The sequence below is a fragment of the Xyrauchen texanus genome, chromosome 11 (assembly GCF_025860055.1).
Source record: "Xyrauchen texanus isolate HMW12.3.18 chromosome 11, RBS_HiC_50CHRs, whole genome shotgun sequence".
NCBI lineage: Eukaryota > Metazoa > Chordata > Actinopteri > Cypriniformes > Catostomidae > Xyrauchen > Xyrauchen texanus.
This window is the reverse complement of record NC_068286.1, coordinates 16,422,374-16,445,350: the sequence shown is the minus strand read 5'-3', so window position 1 is coordinate 16,445,350 and position 22,977 is coordinate 16,422,374. Positions and strand designations below refer to the sequence as shown.

General features: G+C 41.3%; 1 protein-coding gene across 1 annotated transcript; it reads left to right on the top strand.

Moving 5' to 3' along the window:
- Positions 1–20,707: 20,707 nt before the first annotated feature.
- LOC127651321 (GTPase IMAP family member 7-like) lies at positions 20,708–22,587 on the top strand. Its single transcript, XM_052137101.1, has 2 exons — positions 20,708–20,731; positions 21,060–22,587. Exons 1-2 carry the CDS (start codon positions 20,708–20,710, stop codon positions 21,927–21,929), a joined length of 894 nt encoding a protein of 297 aa, XP_051993061.1. The 3' UTR covers positions 21,930–22,587.
- Positions 22,588–22,977: the final 390 nt, after the last annotated feature.

Below are 22,977 nucleotides of genomic sequence, written 5' to 3'. Positions count from 1 at the left end.
GTCAGCCTGTGCGATTATATGACGGCAAAATGCTGCGATTATATTAAATAAATAAGTGCATGTGTGGACGTGACAGCCCATTCTCTCTTGGAGCTGTTTGCCCATTTTCTACACCGCTAATAAAAAGATGACCAGTCAGTCTCAGTTTAGGAAGTGGCACGTGTGGTCATGACGTGTGAGTTTCCGGTGTGCAGCGTGGAAATCAGGTGAAGATGGATGCCGAGCAGACGAGCAGACCGAAAATGAACTGGTGGCCAGAAAAAAATAACACAGATCATAGCTTGGCGATATAATTTTATTTCATCCTTAATTAAAGTTCATATAATACGGGAGCGTACCATGTTAAATAAACACAAACTCTAAAACTGTTATTCTTGGTGCGGTCAGAGCCGCTTCAACCAGTCGCGGAAGACAATCTGAGCGGGAGTCGAGACCGGGAGAGATTTAAAGTTCTGCCGGGTGATGCGCACTCTAACACGGAGACGCTCGTCTCTCACCCCCGCTGTCTGCAGCTTGCAACATGTAGCATCATTTATGAGATCATCATGATAAGATCAATCTTATGTGAAAAATAACACTAGAATGAGACGTGTGTGTGTGTGTGTGTGTGTGTGTGTGTGTGTGTGTGTGTGTGTGTGTGTGTGTGTGTGTGTATGTATATGTATATATATATATATATATATATATATATATATATATATATATATATTATTGGTTTTGGATAGACAAGATTGGCAAATGCTGTAAATAATACTCCTATGGCTAAAATGTTTACAGTGTTCAGTGGCTAAAATATCAATATGACTAAATGTTCTAAAATATGACTAAAATTACATCAGTTTTCATTGGCTGAAACTACATTAAAAAGCCCAGTAAACAAAACAAAGCACAATTACAGATGTGTTTGCGAGTGTCACATGACAAGTCTTCACAGAGATATATTGCACCGTTAGCAAAGTGGGATTTCAGAAAATGATCCACACAGTGGACAAGAGGTTCCAGCGATAAGTAGAACTTTTTAGAAAGAGAATTTGGAAATACCAGTTGGTCATTTAAAAATATAAAAATAACAACAACAACAGTTTTAGTGGTTTGAGTGAACCACACTTTTATATCCAGTTTCCTTTTCAAAAGAGTTTATAGAAAGTACATTTTACATCCTAAAGTTTATAGAAAGTACATGTTACATTAAATGTCTGTTTGGACAATCTTATTTTCATGAAAATTTGTATGTTCTTATTTATTGTTCCATTTTATTATAGGTGTAATATTGAGAAAATAACAAGTTTGCAGTAATGCAAATATATTATTTAATTTTGTAAAAATATTTTAATTTGAAAACACTGCATTTATAGTTGTTGTTGTTGCTAGTTTGAAATACACATTTCAGCATTATCAGTAATCTATTTGTGTATTTTCCTTGATAACCAAGCAAGTTGACTCATGTTACCATTTGTTTATTATATCGAAATCGCATATCGCAATATTAGCCTCAATAATCGTAATTGACATTTTCCCTAAATCATGCAGCCCTAGTAAAAGCATTGAAGTTGTACATTTTGATTGGGTCTTTGGGTATTTAGAAATTATTGAATATGAATATTTTCTGAAAAACGTAACCAATCTTCATAAATTTTATACCATTTGAAAGCTTAAAGTCCAAAGAATCAAACTTTAAAAACTCAATTTTTAAACAATAAAACCCAGAAACAAATAGAAGTATAAACACCAGATGCAGACAGCTACTTATTCATCTCTGGTTGAGGAGTATATGATTTCTAGATTTTGTCACAAGTTCTGCATTTAGATGTATATTTAAACATGATCAAAGACTACTTTTGACTTTTTAACATTTTGTTTGATTTCTTTGAGGTTATTTTTGTTACTTTTTTCATACCTGAAATGAGTTGAAATTCAAGTAATAACCTAATTTATCCCTGGTTTTAACAAGATGAATGTGTGCGTGTGTGTTTAGTGTTTGATGTGTTCTGCTTTGTTGCTAATTTATTTGTATTTGTTCTGGGACAAATGTAATAAAAATTGTTCTGTTTGACCTGTTAATTTTTTTTACATTTCCTTTGGTGGTCAGGGAACAGCACAAGTGTTAAAAAAAAATATATATATATTTTTTACCACTTAGTCTGATCGAATCAACTCCAGTTTATTTGTGTGTGTGTTCAGATATCAAATGGATGGAAAGTCACCAAGTCTCATACCGTCAGATAAAGGAAACCTGTTTTATTAAAGAAACAAAACTGATTTTGGTAAAGAAATGACCAAACAGTGCATGAGGGTTAAATCATGATCCAAAGGCCACATAACCTGACATTATACCTTTATAGAAAACCTAGGATGTCTCCTACATTAGTCAAAAGCAAAAATTAAGACAGACTCCATATTGAGAAGAACCTTTGGAGACCCTCTTTTGACCAAATCCTCATATTTGTCAGGCAGTGTTGGTAAAGTAGGGCAGAGGAAAAAAAACACAAAACTCCATAAGATGTTGTTTAAAGGAGAAAAATAACCTTGGGAGAAACAAGGCTCACTGTGCGGGCCAGTTCCCCTCTGGCTAACATCATGAATATAATGCCAGTATTTGTTATTTATGTGCAGTGCAAGTCATGGTTTAAAATGATTAAACTAAGTAAGTGTTAAGGGCCAGTGCTTAAACAAAGATTTTGTAAGAACTGTAAGATTAATGACTAATATCTTTGAAGTTCAATTATTAACTGCAGAAGTTCATATAAAGTGGATATAAAAAGTCTACACACCCCTGTTAAAATGCCAGGTTCTTGTGATGTAAAAGATTGAGACAAAGATAAATAATTTCAGAACTTTTTCCACCTTTAATGTGACCAATTCAGTTGAAAAACAAACTGAAATCTTTGAAGAAAAAAAAGAAAAGAAAAAAACCTGGTTGCATAAGTGTGCACACCCTTAAACTAATTCTTTGTTGAAGCACCTTTTGATTTTATTACAGCACTCAGTCTTTTTGGGTAGGAGTCTATTGACGTGGCAATATTTGCCCACTCTTCTTTGCAAAAGCGCTCCAAATCTGTCAGATTGCGAGGACATCTCCTGTGCACAGCCCTCTTCAGATCACCCCACAGATGTTCAATTGGATTCAGGTCTGGGCTCTGGCTGGGCCATTCCAAAACGTTAATCTTCTTCTGGTGAAGCCTGAAGGTTTTGTACCAAAATTGCCTGGTATTTGGAACTGTTCATAATTCCCTCCACCATAAGGCCCCGGTTCCAGCTGAAGAAAAACAGCCCCAAAGCATGATGCTTCAACCACCATGCTTCACTGTGGGTATGGTGTTCTTTGGTTGATGTGCAGTGTTGTTTTTGCGCCAAACATACCTTTTGGAATTATGGCCAAAAAGTTCATCCTTGGTTTCATCAGACCATAACACATTTTTCCACATGCTTTTGGGAGTCTTAATGTTTGTTTTTGCAAACTTCAGCCAGGCTTGGATGTTTTTCTTTGTAAGAAAAGGCTTCCGTCTTGCAACCCTACCCCATAGCCCATTCATATGAAGAATACGGGAGAATGTTTTCACATGTAGCACACAGCCAGTACTTGCCAGAAATTCCTGCAGTTCCTTTAATGTTGCTCTAGGCCTCTTGGAAGCCTCCCTGACCAGTTTTCCTCTCGACTTTTCATCAATTTTGGAGGGAAGTCCAGTTCTTGGTAATGTCTCTGTTGTGCCATATTTTCTCAACTTGATGATGACTGTCTTCACTGTGTTCCATGGTATATTTAATGCTTTGGAAATTCTTTTGTACCCTTCTCCTGATTGATATCTTTCAACAATGAGATCCCTCTGATGCTTTGGAAGCTCTCTGCGGACCATGGCTTTTGCTCTGAGATGCAACTAAGAAAATGTCAGGAAAATCCTACTAGAACAGCTGAACTTTATTTCTGATTAATCAGAGTCACTTTAAATGATGACAGGTGTGTAATGAATCCTATTGAACATGAGTTTGAATGTGATTGGTTAATTCTGAAAACATCCACATCCCCAGTTATAAGAGGGTGTGCACACTTATGCAACAAGGTTATTGTAAGGTTTTTAATTTTTCCCCCACAAAGATTTCAGTTTGTTATTCAATTGAATTGTTCACATTATAGCTCATATTTAAAGTGGAAAAAGTTCTGACATGATTTATCTTTGTCTCATTCTTTTACATCACAAAAACCTGGCATATTAACAGGGGTGTGTAGACTTTTTATATCCACTGTAGATGCATTGTCCTTTGTTAGCTGGCTGATGAAGGCTTTTGTTGGCAATTTATTGATAGTCTGTGTATTCCATTTTAAGAGCATAGTCCATCATTAGACCAAGGTGATGCAGGCTGAGATCAGTGAGGTGCTTCGCAGTTCAACCGGCTGGTAATTCCAAGTCCAAGATTCAGGCAGTGGCATATGACGTATCCCATGTCTTATGGTTGGAGTTGGCATCAGTTCATCCTCTGTGGTCCATCGTAATAGACTGAAGTGATGTTTGGCTGGCACCGGCTGCATTTTGTGATCATCACTCAGAGACGCGTAGCAGAGTACAACACGAAGCAGGAATGGAGCTGGATCCAGCCGGTTCTGGTGACCTATGGATAGGAGTCCCGAGGTTGAGACATGGAAACAAATAGAATTTATGAAAATTAGCATATATGCCATTCAATATTTTGCAGTGTTTTGGATCATGATCAATGTTTCAGGTTCCGGCAAACCTAACTAAAGCAGCCTAATTGTGTGATGAAGAATAAATTAGGTGTATGCCTGGCTGTATAGTTGAGTCTTTAGTCTAGACTTAAACTCATTGAGTGTGTCTGCATCCTGAACAGTGTTAGAGAGACTATTCCATAGTTTAGGAGACAAATAGGCAAAGGATATACCTCCTTTGGGGATTTTGAATAGGAACTATTAACAGGCCAGAGTTTTGCAAATGTAATGAAGGTGATGGAATATAGCGTGGTAGAAGTTCACTTAAGTACTGTGGAGCTAGACCACTCAAACCTTTGTATGTAGTTAACAGAATTTTTAAATTAATATGAAATTTAACAGGTAACCAATGTAATGATGATAAAATGGGGATAATATGAGCATATTTCTTGGTTCTAGTCATCACTCTGGCAGTTTAGACTTAGAAACGACCTCTCTGGTTGTGAACACTGGCAGAAACTTGGAAACGACCTCTGCAGTCATGAACACTGGCAGAGACATGGAAATGACCTCTGCAGTTATGAACACTGGCAGAGACATGGAAACGACCTCTGCGGCCGTGAACACTGGCAGAGACATGGAAACAACCTCTGTGGTCATGAATACTGGCAGAGACTTGGAAACGACCTCTGTGGTCGTGAACACTGGCAGAGACTTGGAAACAGCCTCTGTGGTCGTGAACACTGGCAGAGACTTGGAAATGGAAGCCTTTCTCTTTCTCCTCCGTGAGGCAGAAGTTGGCAGCGCAGGCTCTGGGATGGACAATGCTGGCAATATAGTCTCTGGGACAGATGATGCTGGCAACGCAGGCTCTGGGACGGACGAGGCTGTCAACGCAGGCTTTGTAACGTCCGAGGCTGGCAACGCTGGCTCTGGGACAGATGAGGCTATCAACGAAGGCTCTGGAATGGCCGAGGCTGTCAACGCAGGCTCTGGGACGGACGAGGCTGGCAACGCAGGCTCTGGGACGGACGAGGCTGGCAATGCAGGCTCTGGGACAGATGAGGCTGGCAACACTGGCTCTGGGATGGACAAAGCTTCCAGCACGTTGTGTGTGGCAGGCGTGGGCGTTGGCCGTGGCAGGCATGGGCATTGGCTCGTTGGCCGTGCCAGATGTGGGCGTTGGCTCATTGGCCATGGCAGGTGTGGCTGTTGGCTCATTGGCCGTGGCTGGCATGGGCGTTGGCCATGGCAGGCGTTGGCATTGGCTCATTGGCTATGGCAGGCAGGAGTATTGACAAGCTGTGAGGAAGGGTCTTCGTGACCCTACGCATCGACATCAGTGGTGGCTGTGACATGGCATGGAGCAGACTCAGGCGTGGCTGTGACATGGCATGGAGCAGATTCAGGAGTGGAAGACTCGGAACCCGGAATCAGGATAGATCAGAATCCGCTGAAGCGAATGTCTCTAATATCGGCTCAGCATATTCTTCCCATGTGTAGACTCCGGTTGCCAGCAACTCCCTCCACTGGTGTGCAATGAGATCGATCGAGTACATGGACTTTAGTGTAGCATCAGAAAAGTCTGTGCACTTGGCAAGGACACAAAACTGATGGGAATATGCCGGGACAGGTAAGTTCGCTCGAGTTAGCCAAATGAAAGGATTCAATTAAATTGGCCGGAGTAGTTTTGTGTGGACTGGTCTGTTCAACTTTGTTTTTGTCCCATTTACAGAGCCAGGGCTGTGTAAAAATGCTAGATTTTTTTCAGCCCACCCACAGAACAGACAGCTAGCAGACTGTGAGGAGATATTTGCAGAATTTGACAAAAAGTGTATTGGAATAGAATTACTGAGTGCACCTTTAAGTAATTTCACCATGCCTTATAACAGACATTTTTTTACCCTTTGATGTTCCTTTGTGCTTACACGCCGTGAGTCATGCAGTACAACATTTTGATTTAAAAGAAGTACCCGCACAACTTAAAGATCATCACCAAATAACTTAATAAATTATACTTCTTTGCAGTACTGCCGCTCCAAATACACATACTACGCAGTCTGCTTAGGGCACCAACTCCCTAGGGGGGCACCATCTTACCTTAGGAGGTCACCAGAAAGTCCATCGGCTGCCCTTACTCGCACGTTATATGTTATTCAAGGACCCGAAAGCAGTTGCGTAACACAGACGATCGCTTCACACTCATATCACATGAAAAAGTAAGAAGCTGAAGAATGTTGGCATCTCTCCATTGTATCGATGTGTTCAACACATCACCTCTGAATGCAATTCGTAGAGGCAATGTAAAACCTGACCTCTGGAGAGCCAGCGAACCTCAGTGTGAAATAGGAGCTGCTCACGTAAGGCTCCCATTTCCTGACAAAGCAAGGAAAACAAGCATGCATTTAATGGCCGTGCATTAATAAAATTGACCATTTGCACTGCCTGCTTTAAAACTGACTCCAGAGACTCAGGCATTTGCTTTGATGCGAGAGATTTGCAATGAATCATACAGTGGGTCCACTTGGCTAAAGGGGCTAAATGCTGGACACGAATGACAAGACCGCTAACCCTCCCAGTCATTGAACGGGCCACGTCAGTGCATATTCCAACACATTTATCCCATGACATGCTGCATCACGTATATACCCATCCAGATCTTCAAGCAGTGCCTCAGTTGTTGTGTGCTGGAAGAGACCAACAGAAAAGAATGTCCTCCTCAATATGACAATTTTTGAAATATCTGACATAACGGTAAGCAACTGTGCTAACCCTGCAACATCAGTTGTCTCATCAAGCTGCAGGGCATAGTACTGGCTTTGCATGAAGTTAGCTAGCAATTGCTCCTTAACTTCGCTTGCCATGTGAGATATGCAGTGGCTAACGGTGCCCTTAGAAAAGGGGATGTTACCAATCTGTTGTGCGAAAATCTCCAAACATGACTTGGCAGATATCTTTGGTAGCAGGTAAGATTAGTGCCTCGGCAATTGTGTGAGGTTTTCCTAATTTAGCAACTCGTTGCGAGACGTAGTATGCCGCTTCTAGACACCTGTTAGACACTGATGTGTGTTTGCCAGGCAAGGCTGCAGGGTGATTTGGCTGCTGAAATGTCAAAACCATTGCCATTCCAGTTCTTTTTACTCTTGAAAATTTTGGGAGACTCTCATGGCATCGTGGCAAAGAGAAATACAGTCCGATTGTTGTCTTATTGTTTTAGTTTAAGTCCCTTTAACATGCACAAAAATCATGGGGAAGCTTGGTAATTATTATTTAGTTACATATACATTTTTGTTAATTATTTCAATTTGAAAGAAGATTTTGATTAGATTTTATTAGAAATTAGATTTTGAAAAGGGCAAGAAATTGCTTGACGCAGTTCCCTAACAATGCAGTGCCGCTTGTCTCCTGTGGATAGTTAACACCAGGTTACTTTATTTTTGTTCTTACAGAGGACATGTTTTTTTTTTTCTTTTCTTTTTTTTTTTTTACAGAGGACAAGCTAAAACGAAACTAGCCTTTTACTATTAAAGGAAAGCAAAACCCACCAAAGACAACTAAACTTGCAATATGTGCTCCAAAGGTGAATTTTTTTAATAAGGGCTCCAGGGCAAAACAAATTATTGTTGGCTCTGAGATAACACCCAAACTCTCTTGTCTGTCTGTAGCAAATGATGAGTGAGACTAAATTAATTTAAAGTGCTCACATTTATTTTTGTCATCGACAATATCTCGCAGGGTATGAACACAAACGTTGGGGTGGGCAAAACATTTTTTGAGGGGTGAACCAAATGTACCACTGAATTATTTTACAACGCATACACAGAGGAAGAACACAGGGACAACTGTTTGGTACATTTAAACAAACATAAGACCTTAATTTCCCCCTAGGGGTTTTAGAGAGCTCTTTGCTTTTCTTTATTTTTTGAGTCATCTTTCTTCTCTCTCTCTCTCTCTCTCTCTCTCTCTCTCTCTCTCTCTCTCTCTCTCTCTCTCTCTTCCTTCCATTTTTTTCTTATTACTACTTTTGCATGTACAGGGGAGCAATAACAGTACACAGCAGTCTATATAATCCACACTCCACTGGAAAAAGCAAACAATCCATATAATCCAACTCCACTAGATGGAGTAAAGAGTCCACATAATTCAACTCCTCTAGATGGTGCAACCAGTCCATATAATCCAACTCCACTAGATGGAGCAAACTGTGTGGCTAGCACAGTATCAATAATCACATAGTCTAATTTCCTTCCCCCTACATTCCTGCAAAGGCAAAGGGTTAGCATTCAATGTAAACAACTTCAGTTTTACGGATATATTACGAAATATTTTGTTTTCATTTCACATTTAGGTATCTGACTTTACTATCTTTTCAGTGACAACATGCCTTAACCCTCTGGGGTCTGAGGGTGTTTTGGGCCCTGGAGAAGTTTTTACATGCCTTGACATTTGTGCTTTTTTGAGTTGCTTAAAAACATATTTATGGCTAAAGTCTGCACACACTGGGCTACAATAATACACTCACCTAAAGGATTATTAGGAACACCTGTTCAATTTCTCATTAATGCAATTATCTAATCAACCAATCACATGGCAGTTGCTTCAATGCATTTAGGGGTGTGGTCCTGGTCAAGACAATCTCCTGAACTCCAAACTGAATGTCAGAATGGGAAAGAAAGGTGATTTAAGCAATTTTGAGCGTGGCATGGTTGTTGGTGCCAGACGGGCCGGTCTGAGTATTTCACAATCTGCTCAGTAACTGGGATTTTCACGCACAACCATTTCTAGGGTTTACAAAGAATGGTGTGAAAAGGGAAAAACATCCAGTATGCGGCAGTCCTGTGGGCTAAAATGCCTTGTTGATGCTAGAGGTCAGAGGAGAATGGGCCGACTGATTCAAGCTGATAGAAGAGCAACTTTGCCTGAAATAACCACTCGTTACAACCGAGGTATGCAGCAAAGCATTTGTGAAGCCACAACACGCACAACCTTGAGGCGGATGGGCTATAACAGCAGAAGACCCCACCGGCTACCACTCATCTCCACTACAAATAGGAAAAAGAGGCTACAATTTGCAAGAGCTCACCAAAATTGGACAGTTGAAGACTGGAAAAATGTTGCCTGGTCTGATGAGTCTCAATTTCTGTTGAGACATTCAGATGGTAGAGTCAGAATTTGGCGTAAACAGAATGAGAACATGGATCCATCATGCCTTGTTACCACTGTGCAGGCTGCTGGTGGTGGTGTAATGATGTGGGGGATGTTTTCTTGGCACACTTTAGGCCCCTTAGTGCCAATTGGGCATCGTTTAAATGCCACGGCCTACCTGAGCATTGTTTCTGACCATGTCCATACCTTTATGGCCACCATGTACCCATCCTCTGATGGCTACTTCCAGCAGGATAATGCACCATGTCACAAAGCTCGAATAATTTCAAATTGGTTTCTTGAACATGACAATGAGTTCACTGTACTAAAATGGCCCCCACAGTCACCAGATCTCAACCCAATAGAGCATCTTTGGGATGTGGTGGAACGGGAGCTTCGTGCCCTGGATGTGCATCCCACAAATCTCCATCAACTGCAAGATGCTATCCTATCAATATGGGCCAACATTTCTGAAGAATGCTTTCAGCACCTTGTTGAATCAATGCCACGTAGAATTAAGGCAGTTCTGAAGGCGAAAGGGGGTCAAACACAGTATTAGTATGGTGTTCCTAATAATCCTTTAGGTGAGTGTATGTGAGCAACATGAATGTTCATATTTGTATTTTTGAGAAAACAAAGTTTATGCGTTTTAAACATTTGTACACAAGACTTTTGAGAACTGGATCTTGTAGCCTAGAGTTTTTGCTGAAGAACAGCCTGAAAAGCACCCAAAAACCCCTGTAGAACCACGACCATCAATGCTGGTGTGCTTTGATCAGACAAGGGTTATGCAAATACCCAGGATGTTCAGGCGTTGTAAAAGTGCAGTGCTCAAAATGTGCTACATACCTGTTTTTTTTTTTTTTGTTGAGAGGAATTGCTTCCTCAACTTTCACAAGTAGTGAGTTGCCATTTGTGAATAAGGACATTTTGTGTGTATGTGCATGCTTGTAAGGATAAGGTGCATATTAGGATAAGATTATGGTGATTTATTTATTGTTTTATCTTGAAACAACACTGATTGTAATGTTTTGAAATGATAAATTGATGATATGATGGTTTGGTAATTCTTGTGTTCCACGATGGTACAATGTTGCCTGAAAGCAACAGTTCGATATGAAATGTTACTTTTTTATTAAATATGAAATGTGTAATACATCTAAAACTAGATAATTCTGTTTTGTGTCCAAACAAGTGTTTGGTTAAAGAAATGTATGTTTTCAATAAATATATTTATTTTTTCTGCATGAAAATGTCAAATGTTTCAATTTGTCCATTGTGGTACAATGTTGCCTTGAGACAACAAACGTTTTATAAATAAATACATTTCAAAATAATGAAAATGTTTATTTATATTGTTATAGTGTCCAATTTTAAGCAGGAAAAGCATCACAAATATGTTTTTCCTCATTGATATCATATTGCGTACCATAATAAGTAAATGTGAAAGTAACACTGGTCTTTCTTGTTAATGAACTAAAGTTTGATATTAATGTTTGTTTAATTTAAGGGTTTATTTCTATACTTTGAAGTATCACTTCTTTCTGAGACCTAACCATGCAGTATCATCATGTGACACATGCATGCAAACATGTCTATCAAGTTTATGGCACTTCACTCTGTTTGCATAAGGGCAGAGTACATAAAAACGAAACCTTTCCAGCTACGGATAAGGGAACCACAAGACACCCAGACCCTGATAATTTCCTCCACAACCACAATGATAGGTGAGAGAGAGCATGCACACATTCAATAATGTAATCAGGGATTTAGTAAAGCTATAGTTTGATATAGTTTTCTGCATATTGCAGTGCCGTTTTGTGGTCCATTCTGCGTATGCCAGATTGCCAGTCCAGTCCTGGTGCACACCTAGAATGATCACACGCAGTGCAATCTAACTGGGGGAAATAGAATAGCAAGAGCACATCATTCTCCAAATAGAACTTAGTTGGATTACTGAATACAAAATAAACAAGGAATATATGGCTGAATTTATGACAAAGATGAAGCAAATATTGCACTAAATTCTATTTGCATAACTTTGAAAGTGTTGTTTTTGTTAAATAAAATATGCATTAAACATTGTCTCACAGCCAATGTTTGCTCAAATGTTAACATTGTGCGCATAGCATATTGAATAGTATATGTTTTGTCCTAATTTTCTTACTTTTTCACTGAAAATTCTCCTGGACAAGCATCAAACACCTCAGAGTTAAGGAGGACATCTTATTCCACAGCTTTAAAAGTTGGTGTTGTCATTGCTGCAGTGTTGGCCCTGGTATGTATTAAAAATTCAACCTGGTCTCATAGTGAAAACATGACTCTATAAACATTTTTGCAAAACTTGTTTGTAAAGTGATCCATGGAAAGGAGGAGGCGAGAACCGGCTTTTCAATATAAATAATAGGTTTAATGATAAACTTAAAAGAAGACACAAACATACACATGACGGACATGTCTGTAAACGATCTCTCTCTCGCACGATCCCCTGCAGTCGACCTTTAACCCTCACGGAGGCATAATTAGCCTAATACAGGACGGATGTGTAGGATCACGACCCGGCCCCGCCCTCCGCCCTGCCACATTGTTAAACGAGTCTTCAGGTACAATTCCCTGCAGTTTCCAGATGAAATTAACACTATGGCTGTGTGTTTTATACACTTTCACTCAAATCATGACTTCAGCGGCTAATAATGACTGATATTTTTCTCTCTATTACTCAGACCCTGTTATTTTATGATATTGACACACTTTTACTCAAACACATCTTTTGAAAAACAATACATTTTAATGCTTTTATTACAGACACACCTATATATATATATATATATATATATATATATATATATATATATACTTATTTATAAATTGATAACTTGTGCTGTATCTCACCTGATAGGGCATTGGACTTACTGTCGGAGGACAGCCATTCAAGTACAGCCATGAACTCAAGCTAACACGTGACATTAGAGAGTCATAGAAGTGGCACAAAATGAGGTCGCTTCAGAAAATGTGCTTTTTCATGTTGTTTCTGCATTTTAAAACACTAATGGTTAGATTTATGCATCGATTAGGTAAGGATGTCTTTTTGAACTTTTTAAATATTTTACAACACTAATGTCACTGATCAGGCAAAAGTTTTAGGTTAGGGGGGTATGTTTTAAAAACATCCATCTAATGGCGCTTTTCCACTACACAGTACCTGCTCGACTCAGCTCAACTCGACTCGACTTTGTTTGGTTTTCCACTGTGTAAAAGTTGTACCTGTACCTGCTTTCGGTACCTTCGGTACTTTTTTCGCATCACCACCGGCGAGGTTCTGAGCGAGCTGAGGCGATACTAAAATGTGACGTAAAAACAATGCCGACTGCTGATTGGTCCGAGAGAATCGTCACTATTCACTGCGCCATCATTGCAGCGCCAGACGGAGTATCCAGAATAACCCCGGCATTGTTAAATAGTTTGCACAGATATAGCCTACAGAAGTATTATTATGGCAACTCTGAAGAATACGCGTGGTCAAACGAGGAGGTGCAGACTTTTCTTTGTTTGGTTGTCGAAGAAAGGATCCAGCGAGAGCTTGATGGGGCAACGAGGAACGAAAAAGTTTTTCGAGAAATCTCCGAACCGCTGTCCACACATGGCTACAACAGGACTTTCCAGCAATGTAGGGAAAAGTTAAAAAAACTGAAAAGTGACTACAGAGCTGTAAAGGACCACAACGGCCGCAGTGGTTCAAACCGAAAAAGCTGGAAGTGGTACGAGCAGATGGACTGTATCTACGGCCATAGACCGGCGAGTAACGGGAGGGAGGGTGGACTTGACTCGCCACCAGTTTGTTGGAGTCGCTGATGGAGGATGGTAAGTGTTTTAAGTTTACATTACATTAATTCTGTAGGCGCACTCAGCTCGAGAGTTATGTTTTCTGTAGGCTGGCTTTTGAAAAGCTGAAGCTCACTTATAACAACGAAGACTGTAAACTGTAAACAATTGCTGCTACCTCTAGCTAGCTGCTAACTATCTGCCATTGCTATTTTTCAGTATTGTGTTGACTTTTGTATGCTCTTTCTATCTAAGATTCATTTTCGACGAGAGAGAATGGTTCAGTGACACCAACTGATGCCACGTCGGCACCAGAACCATCGACACCAACAAGATCAGCAGCGCCGACACCGAGACCCGCAGCAGCTGCCGACACCGAGACCCGCAGCAGCTGCCGACACCGAGACCCGCAGCAACCGGTTAGTATAATTGAGAAAAAGTAAACCCTTCTAGCCTGTTGTCTGTGAATCTATACACACTTATTAATATATCATTAATCGTATCAATTACTCATTAATAACGTAAACTTACTTGCATAACAACAGGAAGCATTCCCAGTTATGGGAATACAGGATTCATTAATATACCTGTTCAGTATTTTTATAACTTTTCAGATCTAACACAGTGTACACCTATACTGTACACATAGTATTTTAAAGTTGACATTTACTAAAATAGTTGGGCTCAGATGTTAAGTCGTTACATATACTATATAATGTAATAGTAAGTTGTGGGCTTGTCTTTTTGTGTAGCAGCTGTAATGATAATACATGTGAACAATTTAAAACACACACACAACCCCTTTGAATGAAATGTGACTTGTCCGTTTTTCTTTATAACTCATTCATTGTAATTATTTTTTGGCCAGGACGGAGGAAACGAAAGAGGGAACAGGAGCATCTGACTGTCCTGAGGGAGATGCAGACATCGGATGTCGAGCAGCTGGAGTTGAACCGGGCACAGCGGAGCGCCATTTACAGATGGCACTCGATGATGCAGCACATGCCCGAGAACTCAGGCGGCTTTAAGGAGAGAGGAGATTGCTGCAACGTCGTCCTTCAACAAGGCCTTTCTGGGAACCCTGGGCCAGCTTGTCCAGGCACTGAACCGGGCGGGATGCTGTTCCACCGCCCCTGGACTGAAACCCCTTTGTTTATTCAAATTTAATGTTTGCACTACATGTAACATATGTATATAGTTTGATGTGTGAATTTATATTTGTATTATAATTTTTTCTATTTGTATGCGTGTTTAAATAAAACCTTTTTGAAACTTATTACAAACAGTGTCTTTTTTTGATGGTTTGCTTTTTACAAGGGTTTGAACAAGTATTTTCAGATTGTATACTGTGATAACCTTTAATGAAAAACAGCAGAGACAACATATTTAATGATAATGTATTTATTTAGTAATTAAAATAACGCATCAGACCCTCTCGTACATCTCTGCCCTCCTCCTCAACACCCTGTGCCACTGCCACCACAGGCTCTGCTGCTGCAGGTGCATCCCAGTCATTGTCATAGTCCTCTCCGTGACTCTCACAAAGGTTATGCAAAGCACAGCAAGTAAGAATCATAGATTTCACAATTGTAACATCACAGTCATTTCTTTTCATGAGGCAACGCCACCTTCCCTTCAGTCTACCAAAAGCGTTTTCAACCACTACCCGTGCTCCACATATTTTCTTGTTGTAGATCTGCTGTTCTACTGTCAGCCGTCCAGTGTCAGTGAATGGCTTTAGGAGCCAGTTCTGCAGGGGATAGGCAGAATCTCCCAGGATGTAGTAGGCAACATCCACCCCACCAATATTCCTGGTGTAAGCTGGAAAGTGGTTGCCACGGCTGGCCAACTCCCACAATGTGGACAGTCTTAAAACACGAGCATCATGCAAGCTGCCAGGCAGTCCTGCAAACACGTTCCAGAACAGTCCTTTTCCATCTACAACACCTTGAAGGACGATGGAGTGCCAGCCTTTACGGTTGAAATAGTCACAGTGGTACTCCTGTGGTGCCAAAATGGGTATGTGTGATCCATCAATAGCACCAACACACTGCGGGAGCCCCCATCTGTTCTCAATGTAGGCAGCCATTTCTTCAAACTTCTCCTGGTCTGGGTAACGGATTTGTTCGGGAACCAACAACGCTTCTGCAGCAGCAGTGAACTCTTGAACACACCGGCAAACAGTTGTTATGCTTACTCCAAAAAGATGGCCGATAGTTCTGTACTCTGAACCGGTCGCAAGCTTCCATAGTGCGATGGCCACTCTCTTCTTTAGAGGAACACACTTGCGGAAGCTTGTGTCTTGTCTCTCCATCACTGGACGCAGTTTGTTGTACAAATATATGAATGTTTCTTCCGACATTCTGAAGTTCTGAACCCACTGCGCGTTTGTGAAACCAGGAACAATAACATCCCACCACTCGGTAGCTCGGTTGAAAGCCCAAACAGAGGGTCTGCCGCGCGACTTTGCAAAGCTAAACAGATCTGAAACACATAAACCATGCACATTTTAGTACGTGATACTGGTAGCTATAAAGTTGATTAAATACTTTGCATATAGTATAGTATTTACACATATGCAAACGTTAGCTATGTTGGCATAACTTACCCTCTTAGCGTCGGCTTTGAACAACCGGATTCGCCTCGTAGTCTGAACTCTGTAGTAATTCCCAAACTCTCCTGTTTTTTTCAGCAGTGTTTCGTTTTGCTGCCCTCAGCCTCTCATGAAACAGCGTTTGTCTTCTTGCTGTGAGAAACAGCCACATCCCGAGGATAAGAAACAGCATACACTCGATTTCCTCCATTGTCCTGTGTGTGTGGGTAGCGGATATGTGTCGCGTATAAGATTACGTCACGGCAGTTTCCTGCGGCGTCGCTATGACGACCGGGTACTATTTGTGGCGGTACTGTCTGCAATGGAAAACGGAGCGAAAAGCGAACCGAGGCGAGGTGAGTCGAGGCGAGTTGAGCTGAGTCGAGCAGGTACTGTGTAGTGGAAAAGCGCCATAAAATTCACGCGAAAACTTCGTCAGAATACGACACCATTTGACTTGCTTTTGGTGCCCCCAGCTGGACATTTTACTGAAAACCTGCAGCCAAACGTGATATACAGCATGTACATTTTAAATTGCAAAAATGTTGTCATATTCACGAAAATTACATGAGACCAGGCTGTAAAAAATACAGCATGATGACAGAACCACCAAAACAATGCTTTTGTGTTAAAGATATTATTCCGTTTGAGTTGCACACCCACATGTTATTTAGAGGTTTAGGACATACGAGAGAGCTCTCGAAACACTCATGCATCTAACTCACACACTTTCAGAACCAAATAAAAGGGAGCGCAACCATTTCGATCAAATAAAAATCATATTTGTAACACAAGTAACAAAATAACAGAAACTATGATTGATTAAGTAATTCTTTGAATCACGGCATAGCAGAAAAATGTTACTTATTCTGATTATTGTTATACTTGTATTAAGCATACAATATAAAGATGATAGATGATCGATGGCATCTAGCCTTTTTATTATTATTATTATTATTACAACGATGCAGCCTGCTACACCTTATTTCTCTTTGGATCTGGAAGTTTGGTCACCCCTGGTTTAATGCATTATTACATCTGTTACCTCAGGATTAACGTGAATCCATATAAATGGCCACATACAAGGATTATCATTAGTACAGTAAATGGGCACCATAACATTTATGCAAGTATATTATCCTTTTAAGCCAAATTTAAAATATATCTCTATCAATTCATGTGTATCCTCTCGCGTTCTCTGTAAAGAAGATGGTGGTGACGCAAAAATAAATAAGATATACCGTATATTGAAACGCGTAAACGCGCAAACATTTTCTCGTGAGCATGCAAAAGTATCTCGTGTGCACGAGATAGTCTCAGCTATTATTTGTTATTTCCAGGGACACTTTAGGAGCTCCATATATTGTGAACTTCCGTATTGTTCAATAACATTTTTGAAAATTCACTGTTTAAGTATGTCCATGTTGTTCTTAATTCCTGTTTGATTATCTTCAAAATATATGTATAAATTGTATATCAAGGAATATAAAATGTATATTATAATGTGCTAAATCACATTCTCTGTTGTGTCAAAATATTATAATGTGATTTCCATGTTGTGTAATATGTTTAGTACTTCCAGATCTTCATGCAACAAAATCACAGTACCGATAATATAGGTAAAGTGTCTTTTACCTTTTTTTTAAATGCAGGATAAGAAATATTGAAAGATATAACAGTAATAACTTTTATCAAGGAAAATGTCTAGGTTACGGATGTAACCTCGTTCCCTGATGGAGGGAACGAGACATTGTGTCAAAGAAGCGACACTAGGGGTCTCTCTTGAGCGCCGAATATACCTCTGATCTATGAAAAAAGGCCAATGAGAAGTTGGCGGATAGAATTTGTATGTTCCGCCCCCGGACATACGGGTATAAAGGCGGGAAATGCATCTGTTTCATTCAGGTTGTTTCTGAGGAGCCGGAAATGGTCCGGCCACAACAGTGGCTCAGCTCAGCGACGTAACCTAGATGTTCCCCGTCTGTCGCTCACTTCGACGTTGTGACCTTGTACTGATACGCCTGGCCTTCGAACGCGGAAAGTAGAAAGGGTCGATGTCGAGGCAGTATTGAGACGTGGAAGTACGCGTCCTTCAGGTCTACCGCTGCGAACCAATCTAGATGCCGGACGCAAGTTAAAATATGTTTCTGCGTGAGCATTTTGAACGGGAGTGTGTGTAAGGCCCGGTTCAAAACTCGCAATTCCAAGATCGGTCGTAACCACCGCCTTTCTTGAGTACGATGAAGTAAGGGCTGTAAATACCCTTCTTCATCTCGGTTGGAGGGACAGGCTCTATTGCGTCTTTGGGCAAAAGGGTCGCGATTTCCGCGTGCAGGGACTTGGCATGTTCGCCGTGTACTGCGAAAAGCGGACGCCGGTGAAGGGGGGCGGGGTGAATTGCGCAACCGAGTCGGATGGTCCTTGACAGCCAGCGAGACGGGTTGGGAAGTGAAAGCCACGCATCCAACCTCTGTGCTAGGAGCACTAAAGGAACAATTATTTTTGAGGTACCCGGCTGGGCGGAGCAGGTAGTATGGCATCAGGAGGCGAAAGTGCGTCCCGAGGCTCTGGTGCTGAGAAACGACTCGAAGCACTTACCTTGCTCCGCACACCCGGCAGGGCAGGTTAGTGACTGAGGAGGAGGTCCAGCAACAGCATCCTCTAGACTCATCAGAAGTCGTTGCTTGGCTGGAGGCGGGGGGTCCGCGTCCAAGGGACTGTCGAGGTCTGGCGGCAGAGTGCCATGAGAACGGCATTTGCAGGCCAGGTGACACAGAGACAAAGGAAATCGCTCTTTTATTGAGAATGTGGCAAATGAAATAAATTAAAATAAGTATTCTCCTCCTGGCCCTCCACCAGGGGAAGGAGTGGTCTGTTTACCAGCTCCGGAGCAAACGTCTCTGCCTTCCGGGTCCTCGAGGGAGTCCGTGAGACAGGGGGGGGGGGGGGTGCGCTTTCTGCTTTTCCGCTTTGAGGCGGAGCACGTTTTATAGCCAACAGACGGGACTTGGCCCGTGGCGGCAGGGTTGCAGTGGGGCAGGATGTGTGAAATGGCCTCCGTCTGCTTTTTCACCACGGAGATCTGCTGAGCAAAGTCCTCGACGGTGTTGCCGAAGAGGCCGAACTGGGAGACAGGGGCATCGAGGAAGCGTGTCTTGTCCATCTCACGCATCTCGACCAAGTTCAGCCATAGATGACGTTCCTGAACCACAAGTGTGGCCATTGCCTGCCCGAGTGAACTGCGCTGTGGCCTTCGTGGCCCTGAGGGAGAGGTTGGTCGCTGAGCGCAGTTCCTGCAGCACGTCGGGATCAGGACTACCCTCGTGCAGATCTTTAAGTGCCTTGGCCTGGTGGACTTGCAGGAGGGCCATGGCATGCAGGGCGGAAGCGGCCTGTCTGGTGGCGCTGTAGGCTTTGGCGGTCAATGATGATGTCGTCCTACAGGCCTTGGAGGGGAGCACAGGGCAACCCCGCCAGGTGGCGGCGTTCTCGGGGCATAGGTGGATCACAACCGCCCTATCCACCTGGGGAATCGCCGTGTACCTGTGGGCCATCCCTCCGCCATCGAGGGTAGTGACAGCGGATGAGCGAGGGGCTTTGTGACGACCAGAGAGGGGTGCTCTCCATGCAGTCGTCAGCTCATCATGCACTTCCGGGAAAAAAGGGACCGGGTGGGTGCATGGAGTGGCGTTTCTTCGGTTGAAGGAAAGCCGTGACCGCAACGTTGCCATGGTCATGTTCTCACAGTGAGAACATGAACCATCCACAAACGCTGTCTCAGTGTGATCGCAGCCCAGACACACGAGACAGCGCCTGTGGCCGTCTGAAGCGGAGAGCACTCTACCGCATCCAGGAACTACAGAGCGGCGGAAGGGCATCTTTATAAATACACTGTGTATTGCTCTTTTAGAGGAAAATACTCTTTTAGAGAAAATCACTCTTTTAACTCTTAAGTTTGCGCTGTCGAAGCGCCCAGGGGCAAACTGCACTGCCATGCAGAGAAGGAGAAAGCCACTGATGTGCGCCGTAGATCCAACAGCAGATCGACCAGAGGTAAGTGGAACAGGTGTGTGTGACTCGCAGCTTGCTGCATGCACGACCATCGGTTCCGAAGAAAATTTCTGAATGAAACAGACGCATTTCCACAGCCTTTATACCCGTATGTCCGGGGGCGGGACATGCAAATTCTGTCCACCAACTTCTCATTGGCCTTTTTTCATAGATCAGAGGTATATTCGGCGCTCAAGAAAGACCCCTAGTGTCGCTTCTTCGTCACAACGTCGAAGTGAGCGACAGACGGGGAACTGTATTAAAGGTGCACTGAGCATTTTTTTATTGATGTCATACTGAACTTAAACTGACTCCAAGGGGTCTGGATACAGCATCATTCAAATGCAATTGTTTTCAGTTTCTGATACCATTGTAGAAATGCACTATTCACAGTCAGCCATGATTAATTTAATCCATGAGTGTAAGTGTCCAATTACATGACGGTTACTCAGAAAAAGCAAGTATAGTATTCAGCTGGCCATGTGATTCTTACATGGCAGCCCTCATGAGGGGACACTCTCCATTTAGAATATATCACTTTTTATAAGGCTATGGATATGACTGAAGACTACATCTCATGTGAGTGCTCATAATTTTATACTCACAGTTTGTTTGAAAATTACATTTAATTTCTTTAGAAGTAAACTATTATACTGAGGGAAACAATATTGAGTTCACCTTTAATAATGGCAAAATTGATGTATTGTGTATCTATATACGAAATACACTATATTTGACAGGTCTCATAAAAAAGACTATGGATATATGAAGAATATAAATTAGAAATAGTTGTTATCATTTTTAATATTCATTTTAATTAATCATCCAGTTGAAGAGCTTCGAATTCTATTGGTTGGAAAAACAGGGGCGGGGAGAAGTGCAACAGGCAACACCATCTTGGGGAAAAAGGTTTTTAAATCCGAGATATCATCCTTCTCTGTGACTAATACATGTGAAAAGGCTAATGCAATAGTTCATGGAAGAAGAGTATCAGTTATTGACACTCCAGGTCTGTTTGATACCAGCCTAACTACAGATGAAGTTGTCAAGAGAATTAACCAGTGCACTTTATTCTCTGCTCCTGGTCCACATGCCTTCCTAATTGTGATTCAGTTGGGCCGATACACAGATATAGATGTAGATGCAGTTAGAATCATCCAAAACATCTTTGGTGAAGAAGCCTCAACACACACCATGGCACTCTTCACGCATGGAGATCTATTGAAGGAAAAAAACATTCACACGTTTTTGCGTAACAGCACAAAACTGGTCAGTTTAATGAAAATATGCTGTGGAAGATTCCATGTGTTCAATAATGAAGAAGAGAATCCAGAACAGGTCATTCAGTTACTAGACCAGATTGATAAAATGGTTACTGGAAACGGTGGGCAACACTACACAAATAAGATGCTTGAGAGTGTTGAGAGAGCGATTGAACAGGAGAAATTAAACATCCTGAAAGAGACAGAGGAGCAGAGAAAGAAGGAGATTGATGTTCTTAGGACAAGATTTCAAGGAGAACACTTTGAAAAAGAAAAGGAAATGCTGAACAATCAATTTGAACTAAAGGCAAGATGGCAAGCTGAGAAAAACATTATTCGTATTTCAAATGGTGGGTTCTCTTTTCTAAAGGAATTAAGAAATGTATTTCTTAAATAAAAAAAAAAAGAGCAAAATAAACAGCAATTCCTGAATGAAACAAATAAGCAGACACTGAGGAAGACATGAAGCTCTGAATGCTATTTAAAGGTGAGCATTTTTAAAGTGGAGAATATGGCACCAGGCAAGATGGCAAGAGAAACATTTATACCAAACCATAACTCAAATACCCCACGCAAAATTTCACTCTATTGCGTTGTCACACCTACATCTCTTTCTAGCATGTAATTATAAGCACATTTTGGAAATCTGTATTTTAGCACTAATGTAATTTGAGTACTATGTTTTTTTGTGCTTTATGGTTTTGTTGAATTCTTATGCTGTGACCTTCTTTTGTGTTGGTTCCCTGTCCCACTCCAAATGCTTCCAGGTGTGTCTTTGGTCCCATTGTGTATTTAGAGCGTTCATATTTCCTTTGTATATGTCTAGCATTGTTTGACATAGGCCACCTGGTTTTAGGTGCATATACTGTAAATCTCTAAACAGAAATCACTTGGAATTATTTAATGAATAAAAGATAATTGAGGAATGCCATCATAAAATCAAGAAAGCAAGTATATGCAACACTTTTGTGGTAGTTAAGTACACACTTTGCATCTCTCCCTATGATTTATATTATTTCCATCTTAAATGTTTTTTTGCTCCCACTGAACCATAACCCCTGAACCTTTTGCAGCATGAACATGTACAACAATGACATTAAAGTTCTTTGTGGGAATATTGGCTTTTAATGGTTGTTCAACAAGCTTAGGCAAAACACACCTGTTTACATTGTGTGGTGACCTTATCAAACTAAGCCACCCAGTTTAACAAGACAATAAGCAGCATCTTAGACAGTACAAGTGAAAGTGTAATAATACGTCCCCAACTACCTCTGCACCAGACTACACCGATTAGATTGACCCATCAATACTGAAATACTCCACTCAGGTTAGCTTAGAATCAATATAGTTACAAACAGTACAGTTAATAAATTCCAACAGTAACAGTTAATTATCAACTTACAATAATGTACAAATTCAAAGTCAATATCAACACTCTGCACATG

Coding starts and splice junctions, on each gene's coding strand:
- LOC127651321 (XM_052137101.1), top strand. CDS start 20,708: ATGACGGTTACTCAGAAAAAGCAA. Junction 20,732..21,059: donor CGGTTACTCAGAAAAAGCAA/GTATAGTATTCA, acceptor AATTAGAAATAG/TTGTTATCATTTTTAATATT.